General features: G+C 31.1%; 2 protein-coding genes across 4 annotated transcripts; one reads left to right on the forward strand and one right to left on the reverse strand.

The window, feature by feature from the left end:
* The first annotated feature begins 921 nt into the window (after positions 1-921).
* Positions 922-9,610, forward strand: LOC111713083 (uncharacterized). Of its 2 annotated transcripts, XM_023487876.1 has the most exons (9): positions 922-1,101; positions 1,987-2,055; positions 2,231-2,290; positions 3,062-3,102; positions 3,788-3,814; positions 4,308-4,381; positions 6,212-6,278; positions 7,687-7,785; positions 7,819-9,610. In XM_023487876.1, the coding sequence occupies exons 1-8, from the start codon at positions 1,039-1,041 to the stop codon at positions 7,757-7,759; spliced, it is 474 nt and encodes a 157-aa protein (XP_023343644.1). In that variant the 5' UTR covers positions 922-1,038; the 3' UTR covers positions 7,760-7,785; positions 7,819-9,610. The 2 variants fall into 2 exon arrangements, with proteins under 2 accessions (XP_023343644.1, XP_023343643.1); XM_023487875.1 differs by having other exon boundaries at positions 7,687-7,900.
* Positions 9,611-10,121: 511 nt separating this feature from the next.
* LOC111713085 (serine hydrolase-like protein) lies at positions 10,122-20,539 on the reverse strand. 2 transcript variants are annotated; one of them, XM_023487878.1, is made up of 15 exons: positions 20,316-20,539; positions 19,411-19,477; positions 17,680-17,762; positions 17,245-17,336; positions 16,531-16,570; positions 15,898-16,011; positions 15,361-15,444; positions 14,737-14,772; positions 14,051-14,084; positions 13,744-13,801; positions 13,373-13,447; positions 12,648-12,670; positions 12,119-12,207; positions 11,209-11,287; positions 10,122-10,525 (listed from the first exon to the last, which is right to left on the reverse strand). In XM_023487878.1, coding segments are annotated over exons 1-15 (930 nt in total). In that variant the 5' UTR covers positions 20,318-20,539; the 3' UTR covers positions 10,122-10,471. The 2 variants fall into 2 exon arrangements, with proteins under 2 accessions (XP_023343646.1, XP_023343645.1); XM_023487877.1 differs by having other exon boundaries at positions 20,241-20,323.
* Positions 20,540-20,793: the final 254 nt, after the last annotated feature.

Consider the following 20,793-nt stretch of genomic DNA (forward strand, 5'->3'; position numbering starts at 1 on the left):
ATTTGATAAATTCTTCCGATGTATTCGTTATTATGGGTTTCACTGTAGAAAATTGGTAGCACGGAAACAACGTTTAAAGGGGCTGTAATCGCAATCTTAAGTGGCCCTCCTTGCAAAGATGGCATTGTCCAATTTACAACAGTACCCTTAAAAGCTTTGTCTTACCAAATATGAATTAGATAGCAATGTTTATGATATTGAAAACTGAATATTTTCAATTGTGGTTTATTTACAAAGTGACTTGCGCATATCTTCTGCAGGAAAGAAAGTAAAGAAACTATTAGAATTAAGAATTTAAACTCTAGAAAAATGACAGTATCCTATACATTACAGTGCAGATAACAGTTTCAAGGGTACCGTTGTGAATCTTTCATTGACATATTTTCTTGGAGGGTAACTTTAAATTACAGTCAATCCCCTTTAAGGGCTAAAATTATTGATAATAAAGGCATATGGATGGAGTATAAATATCTAGTTCAGGCATAAATTAACACCGCCATGTATAATAAGTTATATCTCTACTTCAATGAGACATATTTGGTGCAAATTTTATTGCAATAATTTAAGGCTTTCTTAAGAATTGCTACAGGCTCTTCTGTGCAAAAATTTGCAAATTTTGATAGTTGCAAAATGTCATTATTCTAAAAGGTTTACAGTGCATAGAAATATATCAGTGCAACGGAAAGGTTTATGTGTGCCTATCCCACAGCAGCCTGCCACTTGGCCTTGTATCGATCTGGACTTACCATTTATAAGCATTTGGGCATTGGGGGAATGTAAAAGTCGATTTAAAATAGACTTTTTAACCGTTAAAATTTTGAAAAAAATCTATTTACAAGTTTAATAATTGTTTTCCTCGGACGCAGTATTGAAATCCGACCTCGTACTTTTTTGACAGCTCTCAGGCTGTTTCATTCTTTTTTGCGTAGTATTATTCTGTACGTTGCGCTGTCAGGATATTTTGTACGCAGTGAACAGCTGATACGCTCTTATTCATGACGCAATAGATGCGTAATAAATAACTATAGTGACGCAGTTATGGAAGATAACAACATGAACAATAATTTAAACTACAATATGGAAATCAGGGATGACAATGAGGTATAAAAACTTATATTTGTTTAATAATAATAACAATATAATTATAATTATAATAATAATAATAATAATAATAAAAATAATGATAATAATAATAATAATAATAATAATAATAATAATAATAATAATAATAATAATAATAATAATAATAATAATAATAATAATAATAATAATAATAAAAGGAAACATTTACCGACTAAATGTTCCGATGGCAAAGACGGAGATATAATTTGTTTGCGGGGAACATAACGATAATAATAATAACATACATATTATTTATACAAATGGTTATGCCAAAATGCTAATAAATAAAAGAAATAAAAGAAAACAACCCGTGTTAATGCATAGAGCTATATTAAAGTGGAATAAAATAACGAAAACCCCAAAACAGTGTAATTTTCCTTGTTTTTTTTTTATTTTCTTTCAATGATAAAATTTCACTTTTTAAGAATTTTGTAGTTTCTAAATGTAAGTGAACTGTTAAAAAAAGTGTCATTGAAACTTTTTTGTGAAGATTGTTAATCTCAAACGTTTAATATCGATATCTAATGTGGACTTCTTAAATGTCGGAATCACCATATTGATCACAATATTCTGCAGACCTATGGATTCATTTAATTCCTCTTTAATACCACATATGTAGTCTTACTTTGCAGGGATAATATCAACTGAGAGATCATGTATCTATTGTGAGAATTTAAAAGTGCACACATTGGATATTAAGATCAGGCAACCAAGATCACTGAAACTTTACACAAAACTCTTATTTCTGAACAGTTTTTGAGACATATCAGTTGCGATAATTGCAAATTCTATGTATTCGACATTATTAAGTAAATACGACTTATCTTCCAAAGTTTTCTAGGTTTCACTGTATTTGTTTATCAGGACCAACAATGGGTGTGGAGGAATGGATTGTGCTGTAATGTTAAATCTAGAATCAATATATTGCAGAAGGAAACATTCTTAATTTTGTTCAAACCAATATTTTGAAAATTAGTCGCATGAAAATCAGAGCATTTCTCAGCTTATGCATTGTTCTGGAAATAAGTATTTTTTCATATTTTCTTCAGCATTATGATTTATGAAAGTCGGATTTCAAAAGTCAAATGAAAGCATGTTTGGTTAACAGAAGCTGAATTCGTTAAACAGAAAGATTGAGATAAGTACAGGCGCAAATCACTACCTAAAGGTAAATTTTGTCATTAAAGTTACGGTACAAGTAATATCCTAGTTACCCACTATTGATAGAGGGGGCTCAACTGTACCCTTCTACACTCTGTCTGAGAGAAAATGGTTGAGTTATTTCTGTTCTTCTTAATACATATTGATTATTTTCGATCGTTAATTTCTTGCTTTCAGAAAAAAACCGAGTAAAATTTTGAGAATTGCAAATCTCGGGAAATGACCAAAGTTTCCACATTTTTGATCAGACAGCAGATTAAAAAGTGCCGTTGTGAATTGGTAGTGGAGGGTCCTCAAAACTACTTTTTAGTAGTGGAATTAAATGCAAGAAGCAACACACAGGGTTACCCACAAAAGAAAACTCTTATAAGAGGACTTGCATCTTTTCAAATGGCAAAAGTAATTATTTTACAAAGAATGAAAAAAAAAATTACAATTGCAGGGAACCATTACTGGAGAATAAACGCACAAGAATTTTCTTACAATCGTCTTTGAATTCTCATCCTTTGTGAGTAACCCTTCCCATATATCTGCCAAACTTAGTTTTTTTATTATTACACAAATAAATTATTTTTTAATTAGATATTTCTAAACCTGTTGGCTAAAAAAATCCATGTGTAAGTTTTCAGTAACTTCATTAAATTTTAAGAGAATTTTTATACCACATTCTTAGACACAATTTCATGATTTTGCAGGTTTCCTTTCGCGGATTTTTTTTAGAAAAAAAACACATTTTTATGGAACTTGAATTTTATAAATTTATATGTCTCTCTTTTAGGACGTGATTGACCTGAACACTGAACTCACAGGATACTTCAGGGAATTATGTGTTATATGCTTTTTTAATCAGAATTAATTTTTAAACAAAATGTTAGTAATGCAACTGTAGACGTATTTATAAGTAACCTTCCGTACAAAGACGGAGGCATGCCCAATTCACAACGTCTTTACCCTCTAAATAATTTTATTCTGAGCAGCAATGAAGAAGATATTGTTGTTTTTTCATCTCACAGAAGTAGACAAGTTAGATACAGTGAAACTCTTAATAACGAATACATCGAAAGAATTCATCAAATGTCGTATTCTTCACTTTCTGATAATAGAATGTTGCAGATATTTAGTTTTTTTTTAATTAAATGATTGTATGGAGCTTGTTATAACTGTTCCCGCATATTCATGGCTATTTATTTATTTTCTCAAATACTGAAATTTACGTAATAAAAATTGTCAAGACGACATTTGATAGATTCTTCCGATGTATTCGTTCTTAAGGGTTTCACTGTAGATAGATAGATATATGTATATTTATCATTAAATTACATAATTTTACATAGATATATGTTTTAAACAAACACTTTAACAAGCAAGTTATACTGTTTAGAGAACCCCAAATCATTATTTATTAATGTTAAGATAAAAAGGAAAAAATTTTCAATAATTAAACAAACACATGATACCTCAAAGTTAAAACAAAATTGGAAATAATACATTTTTAATTGTGCAGTGCTGTCTCAGACAATATAAATATCAGGAAAAATAAGAAATTATTGAAGACGATATTCGAATCCAACGTTTAATATAATTTAATCAAGTTAACAAATCATCATAGTTCAACATCCAACGGACAAACTTTTTCAAAAGAAAATTCTTATATTAGCCGCTTTCAATTTTTCAAAATGATTTATTCTTATTTAATTTTCTGAATAGTCCCAAGAATCGTAATTTAGACCAATTGACGATCTAATATGATGTGGGACACCCTGTAGTTTAAAATCCAACTGAACCAAAACAATTTGATTTTTGTTAAAAAACAGAGCAAAACCTTAAATGGACCCACACATGGGACGGTTCCAGGATCCGGATCCACATAAAAATGAAACGAAACATTAGAAATATTATTTAAAGAAATGGAATAATAATAGGTATTAAACAAGCAGTAATTCAAGGATGAAATTTTCTCCGTACACTTTTGAAATTTAAAAAATCTGGAAATTTTGAAATTATTTTCTATTTTGTGAATTCAGAGATCTGTTTGATTTCCTCACAATCTGTTTCTACGAATACGAACATTTCTTCAAGGAGAACAAGAATGCAATTAGTAAGTATTATTTAAGGCGTATACAGGGGAGGGGCCTAATCATTCAATTGGTTTTATTGGCTTCAGGTAGGGCTGGGAAAAGTTCCGTTACGAAACGGAGGTTTTCTAAAAATAACGGAAGAAGAGTCCGTTAACGGACAGCAAAAACCGTTAATTTTTAAATCATTAACGAAACGGAATGGGTTTAAAAAAAAAATAACGGTCGAAAACAAAAACAAAACGGATATATGATTTTTGTCTGCTAAAATTGCATGTAACTTAAAAATATGGTGATACAGGGTGTCCCACGAAAAATGACAATAGCAAGACGACTTGAAAGTCGTCTTTGGTATTTGAATTTATTTGTGACATTTAGTCTTCTATCTACTTTAACATGTATGATTATTGAAACAATTATCACATAATTCTACTAGCCCTGGCATTTCCAAAAAGTGGTCTGCGTTTGTTGTGCTTTCAATATTACCGGAGGTATAAAGAGTTTGGTTCAGATTTCAATTTTGTTAAATAAAAGCAAAATTGTCGAAATCTGAACGAAATTCTTCATATCTCGGGCAATATTGAAAGCACAAAAAAGGCAGACCACATTTTGGAAATGGCAGGACAAGGGAAATTTTGTGATTATTATCTCTAGAAATTTACTTCTAAAATTAGGTTGACAAATAAACGCAGCAAATCAAGACGACATTCAAGTCGTTCTGCATACTGTCATGTTTCGTGGGACACCCTGTACTTTTAAAGATGTTTTTTTAATTTGATAACGGCTTGTGCAATTTGATAAACCGTTAACGATTTTTTGGACATTTTTAGAGTTTGGCAAACCGTTAGGTTAATGCTACAAATTTTTTTAATTGAAAACATCTACCGTTAACGCCAAAATTGAGATAGTTAACTAACGGTTACTTAAAAAAAGGAAAATACCGTTAACAAAATGAACAAAACGAACGTTCCGTTCTTACCTTTAAAACTAACGGCTACCTAAAATTTATTTTTATTGGTTGGAACCAAGTAACGAAACAACTGGAAAAAATGGGAACGTGTCAGCCCTAGTTTCAGGTCGTCGTCGTTTTCAATGCTCACAAGAGTGTAATCTTAATAATTTCTACATGTTTTCTTGTAGTACAAATGCGCAAGTTGCACTAATTCATACTTGACGACAAAGCTTTTAACGGTACAGTTGTAACTAGTGGATTGTAATCTCTACATGGAGGTTTACTTGAAATTACGCTTACAGTCTCTTTAAAGCCTTATCCTTTATGGACAATGCAAACTGCAAACCCAGGTGTGCAGGCTCTCACATAAAAGTCAAGCATTAGTTTGCCAATTATTCCTTTTTAAACTTCAGCTAGAAACAAGCACGTCACACTTGCAATTTCAACATGTATAAAAAGTATAAGTGAGTAAAACCAACGGCTAAGGAGACTTTAAAGTCGAAGCTGGTAACAATTTTGATGACAAATTTTATATCTCAGAGTCCAATGATAAGAAGGAGTCTTTAAAGCACGTATATGAGCCAAGTATTTAATTGACTTGATTTCTACTATCTACTATCTACTCTATGAAAATGAACCATTAAATACAGTGCACGGTGTTTATACCAATATAATAAGGACGACTTTTTATTTATGTTTTGATTTCTAACAAGTTTTTTTTTCAAATTGAAAGTTTACAAGTAAACAATAAACGAATCTGTTAATTAACATCTTCTTTTTGTTTGATTTTTTTGTGTATCAAAGCTGTTTAAAATTTCTTGATAGATATTGAAATTTATATAGAAAAGCGTCTTTTTTGTGCTGATATAAACGACGACTACTGTAACAGAAGTATGTTTAGTTGAAGATGAGAGTGTACGCCAGCATTTACTTCCTATAGCCAGGGACATTGTTTACAACCATGTCAGGTACAGTACAGTGCAGTGCAGGTCCCCCGTTTACTTCCTATAGCCAGGGACATTGTTTACAACCATGTCAGGTACAGTACAGTACAGTGCAGGTCCCCCGTTTACTTCCTATAGCCAGGGACATTGTTTACAACCATGTCAGGTACAGTACAGTGCAGGTCCCCCGTTTACTTCCTATAGCCAGGGACATTGTTTACAACCATGTCAGGTACAGTACAGTGCAGGTCCCCCATTTACTTCCTATAGCCAGGGACATTGTTTACAACCATGTCAGGTACAGTACAGTGCAGGTCCCCCGTTTAACTAGAAAATAAAAAGATGACTTTTAGACTAGTATATATATAAGCATACAGTGAAAACGGGAAAAATATGAAATATGAAGACGACATTAAAATAATAATCAACTGTATTAGATGTTGTTACAAAGCAAATAATTATACTAGGAAATTTTTTGATCACTTATTAAGTGAAATAGGTCTGTTTACAATTGAACAACTTCAGTGTTTCATGTTCATTGACTTTACATGAGACACCGCAATTGTGCAATGTGCCCAGACCTATTTAACGGAATAAGTAGATTTTTAAGTATAATGGTAAACCTATAGTGATACCATACATCAAATACATTTTGATTTAATATCGTCTGAGAATTCCTCAGTGTATGGGTAACAAATTTGCAACAAAGAGTGTATTGTAAAATTTTCTTTTCATTTTTTATTTCTTAATTAAGATCTGACTGAATCTGGTACAAATTGTAAACAAAAAACAGACCAAAGAAAACAGATGGTACAGTAATTAGAACAAAAAAATGGATCATTTATGGATTTTTATAAAAAAAGAGATATCAACTTATGTGAGGCCGAGATTTTTCGATGATGAACAAAATTGTATATATCTTGAATTATGTCTTCTTGACAAAATGTTTCTAAGAAAACAATGGAAATTCTTGTCGTCTATCCTTTTGAAGATAGAAATACTGCAGATTATTTTGTAAATTTTATTTATTAGTCTTGTGTTGTATACTTGGTTTAACTGTAAGTATAGAATCTAATCTGCTATATTAAGACTTAAAGGGATTTTAACGTTTAATATCATGCGACCTTCCATTTATGTATTATTTCTGATTAGAAATTAATGATATAGCTTGCGCGGGATTTCTTAGGTTTTTTCCCTTGCTTGGTTTCTCTATAAAATTGATTTGCAGACTTCTTGCGACAGAAAAAGGGAGAAAATTATGAGGTCTAAACTTGTTTACCTGGAAAATCTATGTTCTTCCCCACTGTTGGACAGATAAATGTTTAAAGGGTATCAGTGTGAAGCGAACATGCCCCTTTTTAATTAAATTGCAATATTAGTTTCTGGGTTGTGGTTAAAAATTTTTATAGATTTATAGTTTATTTTATTTCAGGAGTATCCTTGATTTTATCAGCAACAACACAATAGATTCATTTCAATTCCGACACAACAGCTCCAGCTTATAAACTCAATTCCGACACAACAGCTCCAGTTTATAAACTCAATTCCGACACAACAGCTCCAGTTTATAAACTCAATTCCGACACAACAGCTCCAGTTTATAAACTCAATTCCGACCCAAAATCTCCAGTTTATAAACTCAATTCCGACCCAAAATCTCCAGTTTATAAACTCTAACAATTCAAACAAAAACGTCCTTTATCCACATTTTCAGTTCGCCCCATTTGACAGGGTGACATAAAATTTTAAGACAACTTTAAATTAAATTTCGAATTAATTTTTTAAAACCAAAGTATCTTTTTAGGCATGAATATAACCTAACATTGTTCTGCCTTGGGGGAGTCAATAGACTGAAAAAGTGATTGGGGGCATTAACAATGATTAAAACAAAATTTATACCAAAATTAGCTTATTTAAATTTTTAGTTTGGTGTATATTTTGTATTCTTTTTTGTGTTGTTTGATCATAGAATTTTATTCAATGATCGCCTTTTTGTGTCAAAAAAACATCGGAAAAAAGACCTTGTTTTTCAGTTTTATGAAATATATCAAAACCTTACCAAAACTTTTGAAACCACATCAATTACAAAAGATTTTAATTTTATTCTTGTAAAATCAGTTTTAGTAAAACATGGCACATAGATCAATATTCTTTTTTTCAATATTTATTTGGACACTCTGAAAACAGAAACACGATGTTTATTTGGTCATGCATTTTCATTTCATAGGTGAAAATCAAATTTTTTGTGTTTTCAAGACGACATTATGTGGTGTAAATAACTCTATTTGAATTACTAACGAGCCTGTTTGTTTGGCTTTTAAAGATCTCTTTATAAGCAACTTCATCAAGATTTTGTAAATTTGTCACAAGTAAAAACGTTCCTTTCACATTTTCCAGTGTCTCAGTAAACATGAAAATTAAGTGACGATTTCGAGATCAAGGCCATTATGTCATTTTGATTTGTTTATTAAAATATACAGTAGAATAGGCAATTATATTAATTCACTAAAGACGACTTTTTATTTTAGTTTTGATTGTAAATAAGCTTTTTCGAATTAAAAGTTTACAAGTAATCAAAGAGATGCTTTTTTGATTGACAGCTATCTTGAATTCTTTGTTTATGTGTTTCCATGCTGTTAAACAGCTTGATAAATCAAAATAGAAATCGACAGTCGTCTTCATTGTGTCGATATAATCGCCGACCACTGTACCAGTGCATAACTCTGTTACAAATTACAAAATCGTTTGATATCTACATTTCAAATAAATATATTGAACAAAGCCGACTTTTGGTCCGTATTTATATACTATTTTATGACTAAACTATATAGATGAATGTATTGTTATTGTACATAGAAATCGTAAAATTTTGAAATTTTGACATTTTATTTTAAGAAAAAACAGTGCACTGTGTGTGTTGTTTCAGCTAGTTTCAATTGTAAGAATTTAAATTTGCAGAGTTGTTTGTTAGTTATTTTAAGAAAATGGTGACCTGTGCAGTGTGCACTTCTTGCTGTTTAAGCTATTTGTATTAATTGATTTTACAATGATTTTGCATATGTTTTGGTCATTTAACAATTATACCGCCTCTACCTCGAAATTCACTAAAATTTTGATTTTAATATGTTTATTTTCAAATTTTTGATGAAAAAATTTCTTCTTTTGTTTTGATACAATAATATCATTAATGATGCACAAAAATCGTTTTAATGATATAAAACTACTTGTAAATATCAAAAATATTTAATAATTTGAACCGTATTTTGATAGGTATCAACAGACTAAGTAAACATTAAATATATAAATGTATATATATTATTGTATATGAATAAAAATCAATAAAGCAATGCACTGAGTTTCTCAAATATTCAACGAGTCGGCTTTTCTTACAATATATTTATATACAAAAGATACAAACTTTAAATCGAACGATACTTATACAAACTAAATATTATGAATCAAATCAGTTTCATCAAATAGGGGACATTTTTACATTTTGCATTTTTTCATCGTTTCACTTATACAAACTAAATATTATGAATCAAATCAGTTTCATCAAATAGGGGAATTCTTCAAGGGAACCTACACATAGGGAGCTGGTCTTCAACTGCCTGTCCTCCTTCGATTTTGCTCCATCCTAGGATCGCATTTAACCCTAGCTACCCCGGGGTTGTTCCGCCCCCTCCCCAACGCTTGGGTCTTCAAGATAACGGAAAATTCGGCGTCGCTTGGGATATTTATAGAATCCAAATGCAAACTCAAATAAATCCGTTAGGATTCAAAATAGGACTCTAAAGTCCAACCGTAGGGTTAAAGATGGGGGGGGGGGGAAGGGGGCATGATTCCCCTTGGTAGCTATGATCTCAGCGATCCAAAAAATCCTTGAATTGCTGATCGTAAAAGATCAACAAAACTCGCCCACTGTTACAATATATTGTAAATATCAACCAAATTCAACGATTAAAATATTCATCCGCGCGAAAATATCGTTACGTTATTTTGTTTAACATTTTGGTTTATAATTTCTGCACTATTCCAACATTTCAGCATTAAATGTAAATTAATGAAAATATCTTTTATAATTTAGATGTGCTATAGATTTACAGAATAAAATGAATAATTACTTATTGCAATGTTATTTATTTTAAACATTTCAATTATTTATGTCTTATATCTTGTTCATGTTTACAATCAATGTTATTTTTAATTCATGGAAACTACATTTTTGCCTTTCTCTGTTGATGAGCAGAATTTAAGAACTCGAGAATTATCTAAAATACAAAGTGAATTATTTAAAGAAGATTTCTGAAAAGGCGGCATGTATAGTAAATAGATATGTTCACAATATATTCTTACTTCTGTCTAACGCTTCTTGTTTATGAGTCAAACTTATTTCTATCTAACAGTATGTTATATAAAATCTTTAACATATGTATATATATTTAGCAATAGGTAGCTAAACGGCTGAACCAAATTTTCAGGAAACCCATGAGTACCCGGAGGGTAACATTAAACAAATTTGATTTTCTTTATCAAAACTGTTCCCCTCCCCCCCCCGAAATTCATACTATTTTATGTCGTCAATAAAGTCTTTTTAGTGAATAGCATTTTCATAAAACAGATTTCGAATTAATTAGTTAATAACTTAATTCTGAACATTGTTGATCTAAACTGATTTTTGTTAGTTCAAAGACGTGATTAAAAAAATTGCAAATTTCAGCGAAATTTTTTATCTGAACAGCTTAGAATTTAAAAAATCCAAATAAAAAACACTCCATGGAGTGTGAGATGATCAAATTTTTCATTAACTTAGAGGTCGGTCAAATTGAATCATATTTGGACACAAAAATCATCAGTCATTTAAGCAAAAGCTAGAAACAAACGTGTTGTAGTACATTTCTATATAAGGCTACACACAACAATTAAAAGAAAGTTTGATGAAAACTTTTTTTACCTCGTTTACTTTATTATGCTGGTTCATGTGAATATGATGTAAACCCTCCAGATGGTGGCTCACAAACTCAGGATTTGTTCTAAATAAAAAAATTGAAAGTGGAACTCATAAAACTGTGGATATCCGCTTTCAAGTTGGGATTTTAATTAGTCGAATGAACATGAAAAACAGCTCCTGCATCACAATCTGATATCTCGCTCAATATTGAGCTAAAACTGAGCTATAATACACAACTTTTTTTCCGATAAACGTTTTAAAAGACGACGTTTTTAAAAAAAGAAATACATTTTTCCTTTTGATTACAAACTAGGGTATCAGGACGCTTCGCGTTTAACTTTTATTTGTTGCTCAGTCTTTCAGCATTTTCTCTTGAATGAAACAATAATAACGTTTTTTGCAGATTTACAGATTTGTTTTATGAATTTAAAAAATTTTACGAAAATCTAAAATTTTGGAGACAAACTTTTGTAACTCTGAGCTGAAATAAACCTTCCCTGGGGTGAAGTCCCACACAAATGTAGGCCCGATCTGTTCAGCCGTTTTGACGTTTATTGGATAAAAACGGACAAACAAATAGACAAGCAAAGTGTATTGTTTTATGAATTTATTTTAGATTCTTAATAATTTTCACTTGCAACATTTTAATTAAAAAAACACCAAAGTGTAACCCTTAAAGATCAATTAAGAATCAGAAAAATGTGAATGAATGTCGTCCTTTAATTGAGAAATGTGATTTACAATTGTTGCAGCTGAAAATCAATATACAATTTAATACAATATACTTTTTTGAATAAATTATTGCTCAGAATATTTTTGTAGAAATTCAAAGGAAGTAAGGTCGACGAGAATTGCTTTGTTTTCTGGTTCTCACTGTATGCCCTCACTTTGTGGCTCCACTAGTTCTACTTACCTAAAGATTGGATACATCGAGTGAGCAAACTCAGACTTGGGGCCCTTCGAGGCTTCGATAATTAAGTGTGGACAACGTATATTCTTTCCCTAGAGTTTAATCGAATAAATATCTAACAAAGAATGAGGCTTTAATGACGACCTTAAACGTACAGCGGTCGTCGTTAATATCACTAAAGACAACTTTTCTATTAAAGTTTTGATTTTCAAAAAGATTTTTTTAAATAAAAAGTTTACAAGTAAACAATGGCTTTATTTTTATGGCTTCTCTTTGTTTCCATATTTATGTGTATCCATACTGTTTTAAAGCTTAGTATAGATCAAATATTTAAACTAAAAGTCGTCTTTATTTTTATTGATAAGTATTCGACGACGACTGTATCAAATGTCACAATATTAAGCTCTAACTCTGTCGTTAATATTGGCAGTTTGTATAATATTGGCCCCTCCCCGGGCCCGGGCCTCTCCCCTCTTTTAATATTTCAGAATTAAAAAAAAAAAAATTTTGATGATTTAAAAAAGATTTTTACCTGCTCTCGCTGATCGTTAAAATCTAAAAAAAAATTTCCATGAATAACTATTTCGTAAATAGCCTGCAAAAAATAAACAACTATTCCAGGGGATATGAATTGATATTGAAAGGAACTATCGTTATAAGCTCCATTTAAAAAGAAGGATGTGTCCAATCACAACAGTACCCCTGAATCCTTATCAAATAAATAATGTGAAAATTGACGACGTTCATCTGGCTTGAAAACTGTTTATTTCTGATAATTTCACCATTCTTTCTGGGGCCAAAATGGTCACTTTCGTAGAGAACCCATAAAATAAAATAAACAGCTATTTAAAACAAAAAATATACTTATAATTCATACTTGATCAGCCCAAGTTTTAAGGGTACTGTTGTGAATCGGACATGCCATTCTATCAACAATTGAAATTACGTTTACAGCCATTTGATAATCAACATTTTATTTGATTATTTCATTGCATCTTAGAAAAGTATTTATAAAGTAAAAATGTAAAATTGGATAAACGTCGTTTTTACCATTTGTTTTCATAACTAATGTTACCAGTAATGTTATATTTTATAAATAGTGTTAGCTTGTACAATTGACGGTATATCTCTACAAATGTTCAAAACACATTTTCAGAGAAGTGACCATTAGAAGTTATAATCCAAACAGTTTCATCAAAATACAGAACAAAGACGACATACTAATGAAAAGGATGATTACAACGATGATAATAATACCTAGAAAATAGAGGGATGGTACTACCCATCTAATATCTCTTCTCAACCTGTATCCAACATCCACCTTTTCCAATCCTTGAATAATTTGAAAACTATTTTTTTAAACATTCTGTAACCCAGGAGGCATTTTAACCGACTATATGTGCCAATATGTCAGATAAATAATTAATAATAATATAATAATAATAAATAACATCTAACTACTACGTAGGTAAAACAAGATTCAGCAATATCTCTCCATAATTAACTACACCGTGGTTAAACAAGATAAAGATTTCCACTCTATATCTATCTACTCAGTGGATAAATTAAACTATATCTATGTTATTATCTCCATATATAAATAAACCGTGGCTAGAAAAAAAACTAACCTCGTTCTAACAAAATATCCGCGGATTCCACCGTATAGGTCTCCGTTACTCCATGTTCCTTTTATCAAAACTATTTAATTTTTACAAGAATTCATTCAAAGTTTCTAATTTTTAAATTTCAGATTTTTATAAACAAACCCGTTAAAGCTGCTACTTGTATAATATGAAAACCAAGTCACCCTGGTCCCCACTCCCCTATAAACTGATCTAATCGAGGAAGAATTTTACTGAAAAAAAAACCTATATAAGCCCTTCTTAGGGTTTTTAGGCTTGAAAATGGTTTGGTTAGTGTAAATAAATGGTTTTCCTTGAGATAGACTGGCGGTTTCATCAAACGATCTCTATTTTAAAAAATTGTAAGAATTAGAACTGCACCTAATTACTAAGTATTATAGCACGGATTAGAACTGCGCCTAATTTTAAATATTATAGCACGGATTAGAACTGCACCTAATTACTAAGGATTATAGCACGGATTCATGTTCATCAATTTTAAATTGAAAAACCATTTTTTCATATATTTGTATATATCTATATATAAAAGTAGTAATCCATATGTTTGCCTGTTTGAGTGACCGATTATAATTCTGGAACCCGAGGCCGAATTTTAAAAGTTTGATCGGCGGCTTAAATTTAAACTGCGGCTCAAATATGATTGGTTTCACTTAAAATTGTATTCAATGTTTCAAGATTTAAGCCGGCGCTCAATTGAAACCGGTTTTTGGCGGCGGACACCGATGTGACTCAAATTTGTATTGGAAAACTTAATAAAACCCCGGGACTGTTTTCAGCTTGGTTTAAAATTCTAATTTTAGTGCAGGTTGTCTTTTAAAAAGAAAGATTAGTTTCCAAGCAAAGCTGCATTCCAAAGCTAGGATTTTAAGATGTTTTTTATTACTATTACAGTAGCTTGGAAACCCGGCTATAAAATAAGTAAACATTAAAAATTTCTTTTTTTTTAAATAATAAAAGATCATTTTTAAAGTGTTAAACCTGGCTTCTTCTTTACTCTTAAACACTTTATCATACCTGAAATAAAAAGAAATAAAGGAATTTAGTTTTCGCTTGAAAAATTTTGTAGTCCCTATATCTTTGCAACTTGATGGTGAAGACCTTAGATATTTCAAACTTATACTTTTTGATCGAACAGAGTTTGAAATTTCTAAGCTCGACGACTTTGGGTTGCAAAGATAAAGGAATTAGGAAATCAGATTTTGTTGCAAATACTCAATTCCTTTACAAGGTTTTACTTATCAGGTAAAGGGTTTACTATCAATTATTAAATTTTATATTTATATACAAATTTAATATTTTTCTCAGGAATCATGTTAATCAGATAAATAAAGTACAAATAATTTCAAGAAAAAAAATGATTTTTCCAAGCTTCCATTAATCCCAAAAAATGTTAATTAAAAGTTTTATTTTTCTGTTTTGAATAGAAAAAGAGAAAGCTGAAAAACACTTTCTGGAATAAAATTTCAAATCAACACTTGTGTAGAAGATGTAATTTTCAGTGACACTTCGTTTTGAAAAGTAGTGTGTCAGTACAGAAAATGTCAATCTGATTAAGTGTCAAGTCCCTTCATTTAACACTGTCTGTAGAAAATATGGGCCTACCCTGACTCCAATTTGTTTTCTATGAATAGAAATGACTCAATAGACTTCCGAACCCTAGGCTGAAAACTGTACGGGGTCAAAGGTCTGAAGAAAAAACATTATGATTTACGGTTATTTTGGTTAGCAGTGTTGTAAAGTGCTTGGAAAGAAGTGACGAATTCAGTGACGAATTCGATATCGTCTTTGATATGAATTAGCATTGTAATACCTAATTTCAAAAGCCTTAATATTATTATGTCTGCTAGAGTTTAATTTATGAAAAGGGTAAAAGACTGCAAAGATGTGTCTATAATGTCTCCGCAAGATGAACAGTGAAGACGGACAAGTTTACTCTGTTTGTATACTGTAATTTCCTTGTTTTACTAAGTACAACCGTAAGCAGTCAAAACATAAACAAAAAATGTGAACATAGCAGACGAAACTCTTACAGATTACAGCTTTCTCATTAGATATCATGATACTAAATCAAAGAATTATTTAGAAATACGATATCGAATTCGTCGAATTCCCATGTTTATTGGAACACCCTGTATAAACCTGATTGGTACAAATGTGATATCTAGCATGACAAGATGAGATACACTTTCAGGGAATGTTGCGGCGTAGGTCAACACCAACCCTCCGCCTAGCGAGTGTCCGATCAACCCAAACCTAGTTATGAAAAAAAAATTTAAGAAACCTAATTTTTGTTTCAAAGTGTTTTCTGACATTTTTGAATTTTTCAACTTTGTCAAATAATTACATCAAAAAAAGGTTTACAACATTAGACTGATTTTATCACACTTGTTTCAATGTAAGTAAAGTCTTTGCCACTAATTTACTGCATGTATTGTATAGTATAGATAAATGATGCCACTGTCTCAATCTCTATTGGTACTACACGAAACATGACATTAAATAAATAGCTATTTTTAGTTAAACCAATCTTTTGATTAATTATATTTTACTTTGATATCAATTTTGATATAACATGACTCCCTTATAATATTTTTATTGATCTTTGGTATCAAACAACTTAACAAATTATGGAAAAAAGACATTCTAAGCTATTCACCAACTGACATGTTTCGTGGGACACCCTGTACATAATCACAAAGTACGTGAGCATGAGCTCTGATTGGATTAGACGCTGTCAGAAATTAGAAACAAATGTGAAATAAATTAATTTACCTTTTCCAATTCAGCTGAAGAACAACTCTATGAATCGCCCCTGAAAATATCAATCAATCAAAACCAAATTCTTGAAGAGCTTGTCGATATATGTGATTTAAAATGGCAATCTATTTAAAAGGGGCATTACAGATTTATACCGGTACCCTTTTAAACCTAATAATATGGAATATATAGTTTTCCTGGCTTGTAAAGTGTTTAAATCGCACAGTTTTCTCAATTGTTGCTACAGCAATAAACCCGCAAATTATCTTTATAAAGAACCCGCATTTAAAAAAATGATTTGTAAAAAAACATAGATAACTATATAATGAATAGACAAGGGTTTAAAGTGTATTGTTGTGTATCGTACAGTCCCCTCTATAAAGGGAAAGTCTCTGGAAATTACGTCTGCAAACCATTTAAAGCAACCCGTTCACGTAACTTTTAGTGCTTAAACAATTTACAAACTCTTTCACTTTTACATTAGCAATTATGGTGGACATTTCTTTGATGATTTAAAATTCAGTGATGGTGATGGACCAAACCTCTGTAGAGTAAAAAAGTAGATGTTAGTTCCACATTTATTGAAAATATATTTCGGTCTGGGTTGACCCTCGTCAGTTTAAACTTCAGCCACTGAGTCATGATGCTACAATAAAGTTGTAAATTATATAAAAGGTCACCATATCAAAAACACCGTTTACAGTCCCTTTAAAGAATGATTTAATTTACCAAGAATCTCCAAATCATGATACATCATTCCTTTAGGTAGCCAGGAACTCATTCCACAACCAGGTAGGTCAATTGCGATCACATGATCTCCTCTAAATTTAGCGATCACATGATTACTTTTAAATAAAACGATCACATAATCTCCTCTAAAAATAGTAATCACGTGATCACCTCTAAATATAGTAATCACGTAATCACCTTTAAATTTAGTAATCACGTGATCATACCGACTTTTCCTAAGCGGTCCCGACCTTTCCTGTCATGACCATACCTAACCTGTCCTAACCTGGCCCTCTCTAACCTACACTTCCCAACCTGTCCTAACCTTTCCACTTGTATCCTAACCTAACCTAACCTGTCCTAACCGTTTTCGTCCTTTCCTAACCTGTCCTAGCTTGTCCTAACCAGTCTTAACCAGTCCTAACCTGTCCTAACCTGTCTGCTAGGAGAGGTGCAAGATGAATCCATGAATTAGAATTGTCCAACCAACCATGAACCAGTAACCAATGCTGATTAGCCTTAAATAAAACAAAGCATTCAAATGTATGTTGTGGATAGCCTGCCAAACGTCTTGACCGATTGTGGCTGAAATTTGTGTGATTACTCATGTGTGGCCGCTAAATAAAATCAGGAATTCTATTTTTTTCCAATATTTTCTTCTCAAAACTTTTTTCAAATTTTTTTTTCACGGGCAACGCCGGGCCATTCAGCTAGTATTATATATAGACGTAAATTTAAGTGAACCTTCATTTTTAGAGTTATTATAAAGATTTATTCACACACAAAGATATGAATACATATATAAAAGGTGTAGTTTAAATTTGTTTAAATAAATTTTTGAAAATACAGGTTTCCAAAAGAAAAGAGAAAAATATGCAAAATTATGCACAAATAGACAACATTGATCATTACTCATTACATAACATATTTATCATTTCAGTTATTATGTAATCATCGAATCCTTCAACATATATTAGTCATTCTTGTATGTATGTAACATGTTTGATTTACAACAACTGCATGGTAAACGATTTTTCTGATCGAAGATCCTTAACTTTTCAAGCTAAAATTTTAAAGTTGTGTTACTGAGTTTAATACAGAATATCAAAGGGTACCGTTATGAATCGGACAAACAGTCCTACAAAAAAGTGTCATTTTAAATAAAGTGATATAAATGGAATCTATTAATAATTAGATTTGAAAAGTGCCCGCATTAGATGTAGAGATCAAGTGTTCAAGATTAATGACAAAATTTCTGACCTCAATTAACCCTATCTCTGCTGGGGTACTTGAAAACCAGGATGTGCTGGGGGGTCAATTTGACCCCCCCCCCCCCTCTAAATCCCATGTTTGATGTCCAAATATGACAAATATGATACATCATTGGAAAGCTCTTGTGCTCTACTTTTAGAATCTGCAAACAAATTTGCAAAAATTGAATTTTTTATCGCAAAATTCAGTTATATAGTAAAAATGTTTGCAAAAAAAAATTTGTCCAAAAAATGAAAAATTATACATTTTTGAAAAGCCCTTGACCATGCCATTTCAAATATGCAAAATTTGTGCAAAATTTTAAATAACCAGATTTTTAATCAAGAAAAACTAAAAATATGCAAATTTCCTTTGACAGATTTTTTGCAAAAAAGTTGCAATTTATTTCCGCAAAACTTGTGCAATTCGTTTCCTTATCTCAAAGGCTTTCCAAAAAGCTAAATTTTATCAAAATCTGACAAGTGGAATTGGGTCAAAACAAAGATTTAGTTTGTTACAGGCAAAAGCAGTCATTCAGGCAGTGTGCCTGAGGACTCAGGCAGTTAGTATTAAAGCCCGGGTTTAGGTCTAAAGGGAGGGCTTTGGGTATGTACGAAAAGTCAGAAAATTTCAACAGCCTCAGACCAATACTTTTTGAGTTATGTAAAAAAAACTACAGGGGGGGGGGTCAAATAGGATAGCAGGAATAGGGTTAAATTAAGAATGATATTTTGCATATGAAATGTTTATTTTGAAATGAAAGAAAAGGTATTTGTACATGGAAGTTTTTGCAAGATTATTTCTTAAATATTTTTGATAATAACTGGACAAAATATTTTGCAAGTTTAAAATCTGAAAAAGTTTTTTTACGTTAGGATTAAAATAAAGAAATTAAGATAAGAACAATTCTTTTACCTGATTATTTCCCCACTCTTGTGCTGCAATTTTCCCCCACGGTACAGGGAAAACCCTTTCCCTAGACCTAAGCAGGAAAAAATAGAATCAAAATTTCCATCGAAGAATGATACATTTTTGATTGGACCAAAGCATCTTTTTTATTTTGTGATGATCTTTAGTTAAACAACTTTGGAAGTTATTATTTCGGAAAGATCTTTATGGTAAAAACTGATAATCTTTCTGCTTAAAAATAATTATATCTTTCAGCATCAAACAGTAATAACCAGAAAACTCTGGTATAGGAAGACGACTTTTAAACTTAAATTAACACTTTAGGTAATCCAATGAGCACGGGAAACAGAAATTATTCAGTGTAAACAGACCAATTTCACTTGATTTTTGATTTAATAATTGTCTTGTAAATTTATTTGCTCTTTAACAACATCAAATACACTTACGTATTTCTATAAAGTCGTCTTTCTATTTCGGAGTTTTCTGGTTATGACTGTATGCTTAATTTGTGATTATTTTATAAACAATCAAAGAACATGAGTCTTACTCACAAACTTAATTTTTCTAATCCCTATTTCTTTGCAACCTGATGGGTTAAGCCTTTGACATTTCAAACTAAGTTTTTTAATTAGCAGAATTCAAACTTGAGGTTTACAACATTAGGTTTCAAAGATAAAGGGAATAGAAAATCAGACTCAATTTCTTTGTCTTGCTAGTCTTTTAAGTAATTGGTCACTTCTATAGATTTCTTCCTCTCTATAAACCATTGGTAACCGCACACTTGAACCTCTCGAATGAATTGAATTTTGTCTTTATCGTTAAGAAAAGGTACAAACATTGTTCTTATCGCTTTGCTGTATTAGGTGAACTGTAGATAGGCAATACATCTACATTTATGTTTCTTATCTCACATTTTAAAGGGAATGTAGACGTAGTTCCACTTGTACCTTGGCTGCTCCTATTCAAAATGTTACCTCTAAAACTTCCTTTAATCATTTATCTCCTGTTACACATATGTTTATAGCTGGAGGGTGACATGAAATTACGCGTACTGTCCCTTTAAGAAAAGTACGTCCTTGTAAACTTGAAATCTCGAATTTTGAAAAAGAAAAAAATTAGAACTTTTCTAATCCATATACAGGACTGGCGCGGTGGCCGGTGAAATGAGAAAAACACAACACAACATTCTTTTGAAGAGATTATTTTTAGGATAAAAAATATCTTTATAATTTTGTTTAATGTTTTTTTTTCTAGAAATAAGTAAGAAACTGTGTATCAAAATTTTACACCATCAGGTTGAAGAGATATAGTTATCAGAAAATTTGAGTTTGTGGCAAATTCTCAATTGCAGATAATACAAGATTTTATCAGTACTATGCATACTAATTA

This window comes from Eurytemora carolleeae, unplaced genomic scaffold (assembly GCF_000591075.1).
Source record: "Eurytemora carolleeae unplaced genomic scaffold, Eaff_2.0 scaffold1374, whole genome shotgun sequence".
NCBI lineage: Eukaryota > Metazoa > Arthropoda > Copepoda > Calanoida > Temoridae > Eurytemora > Eurytemora carolleeae.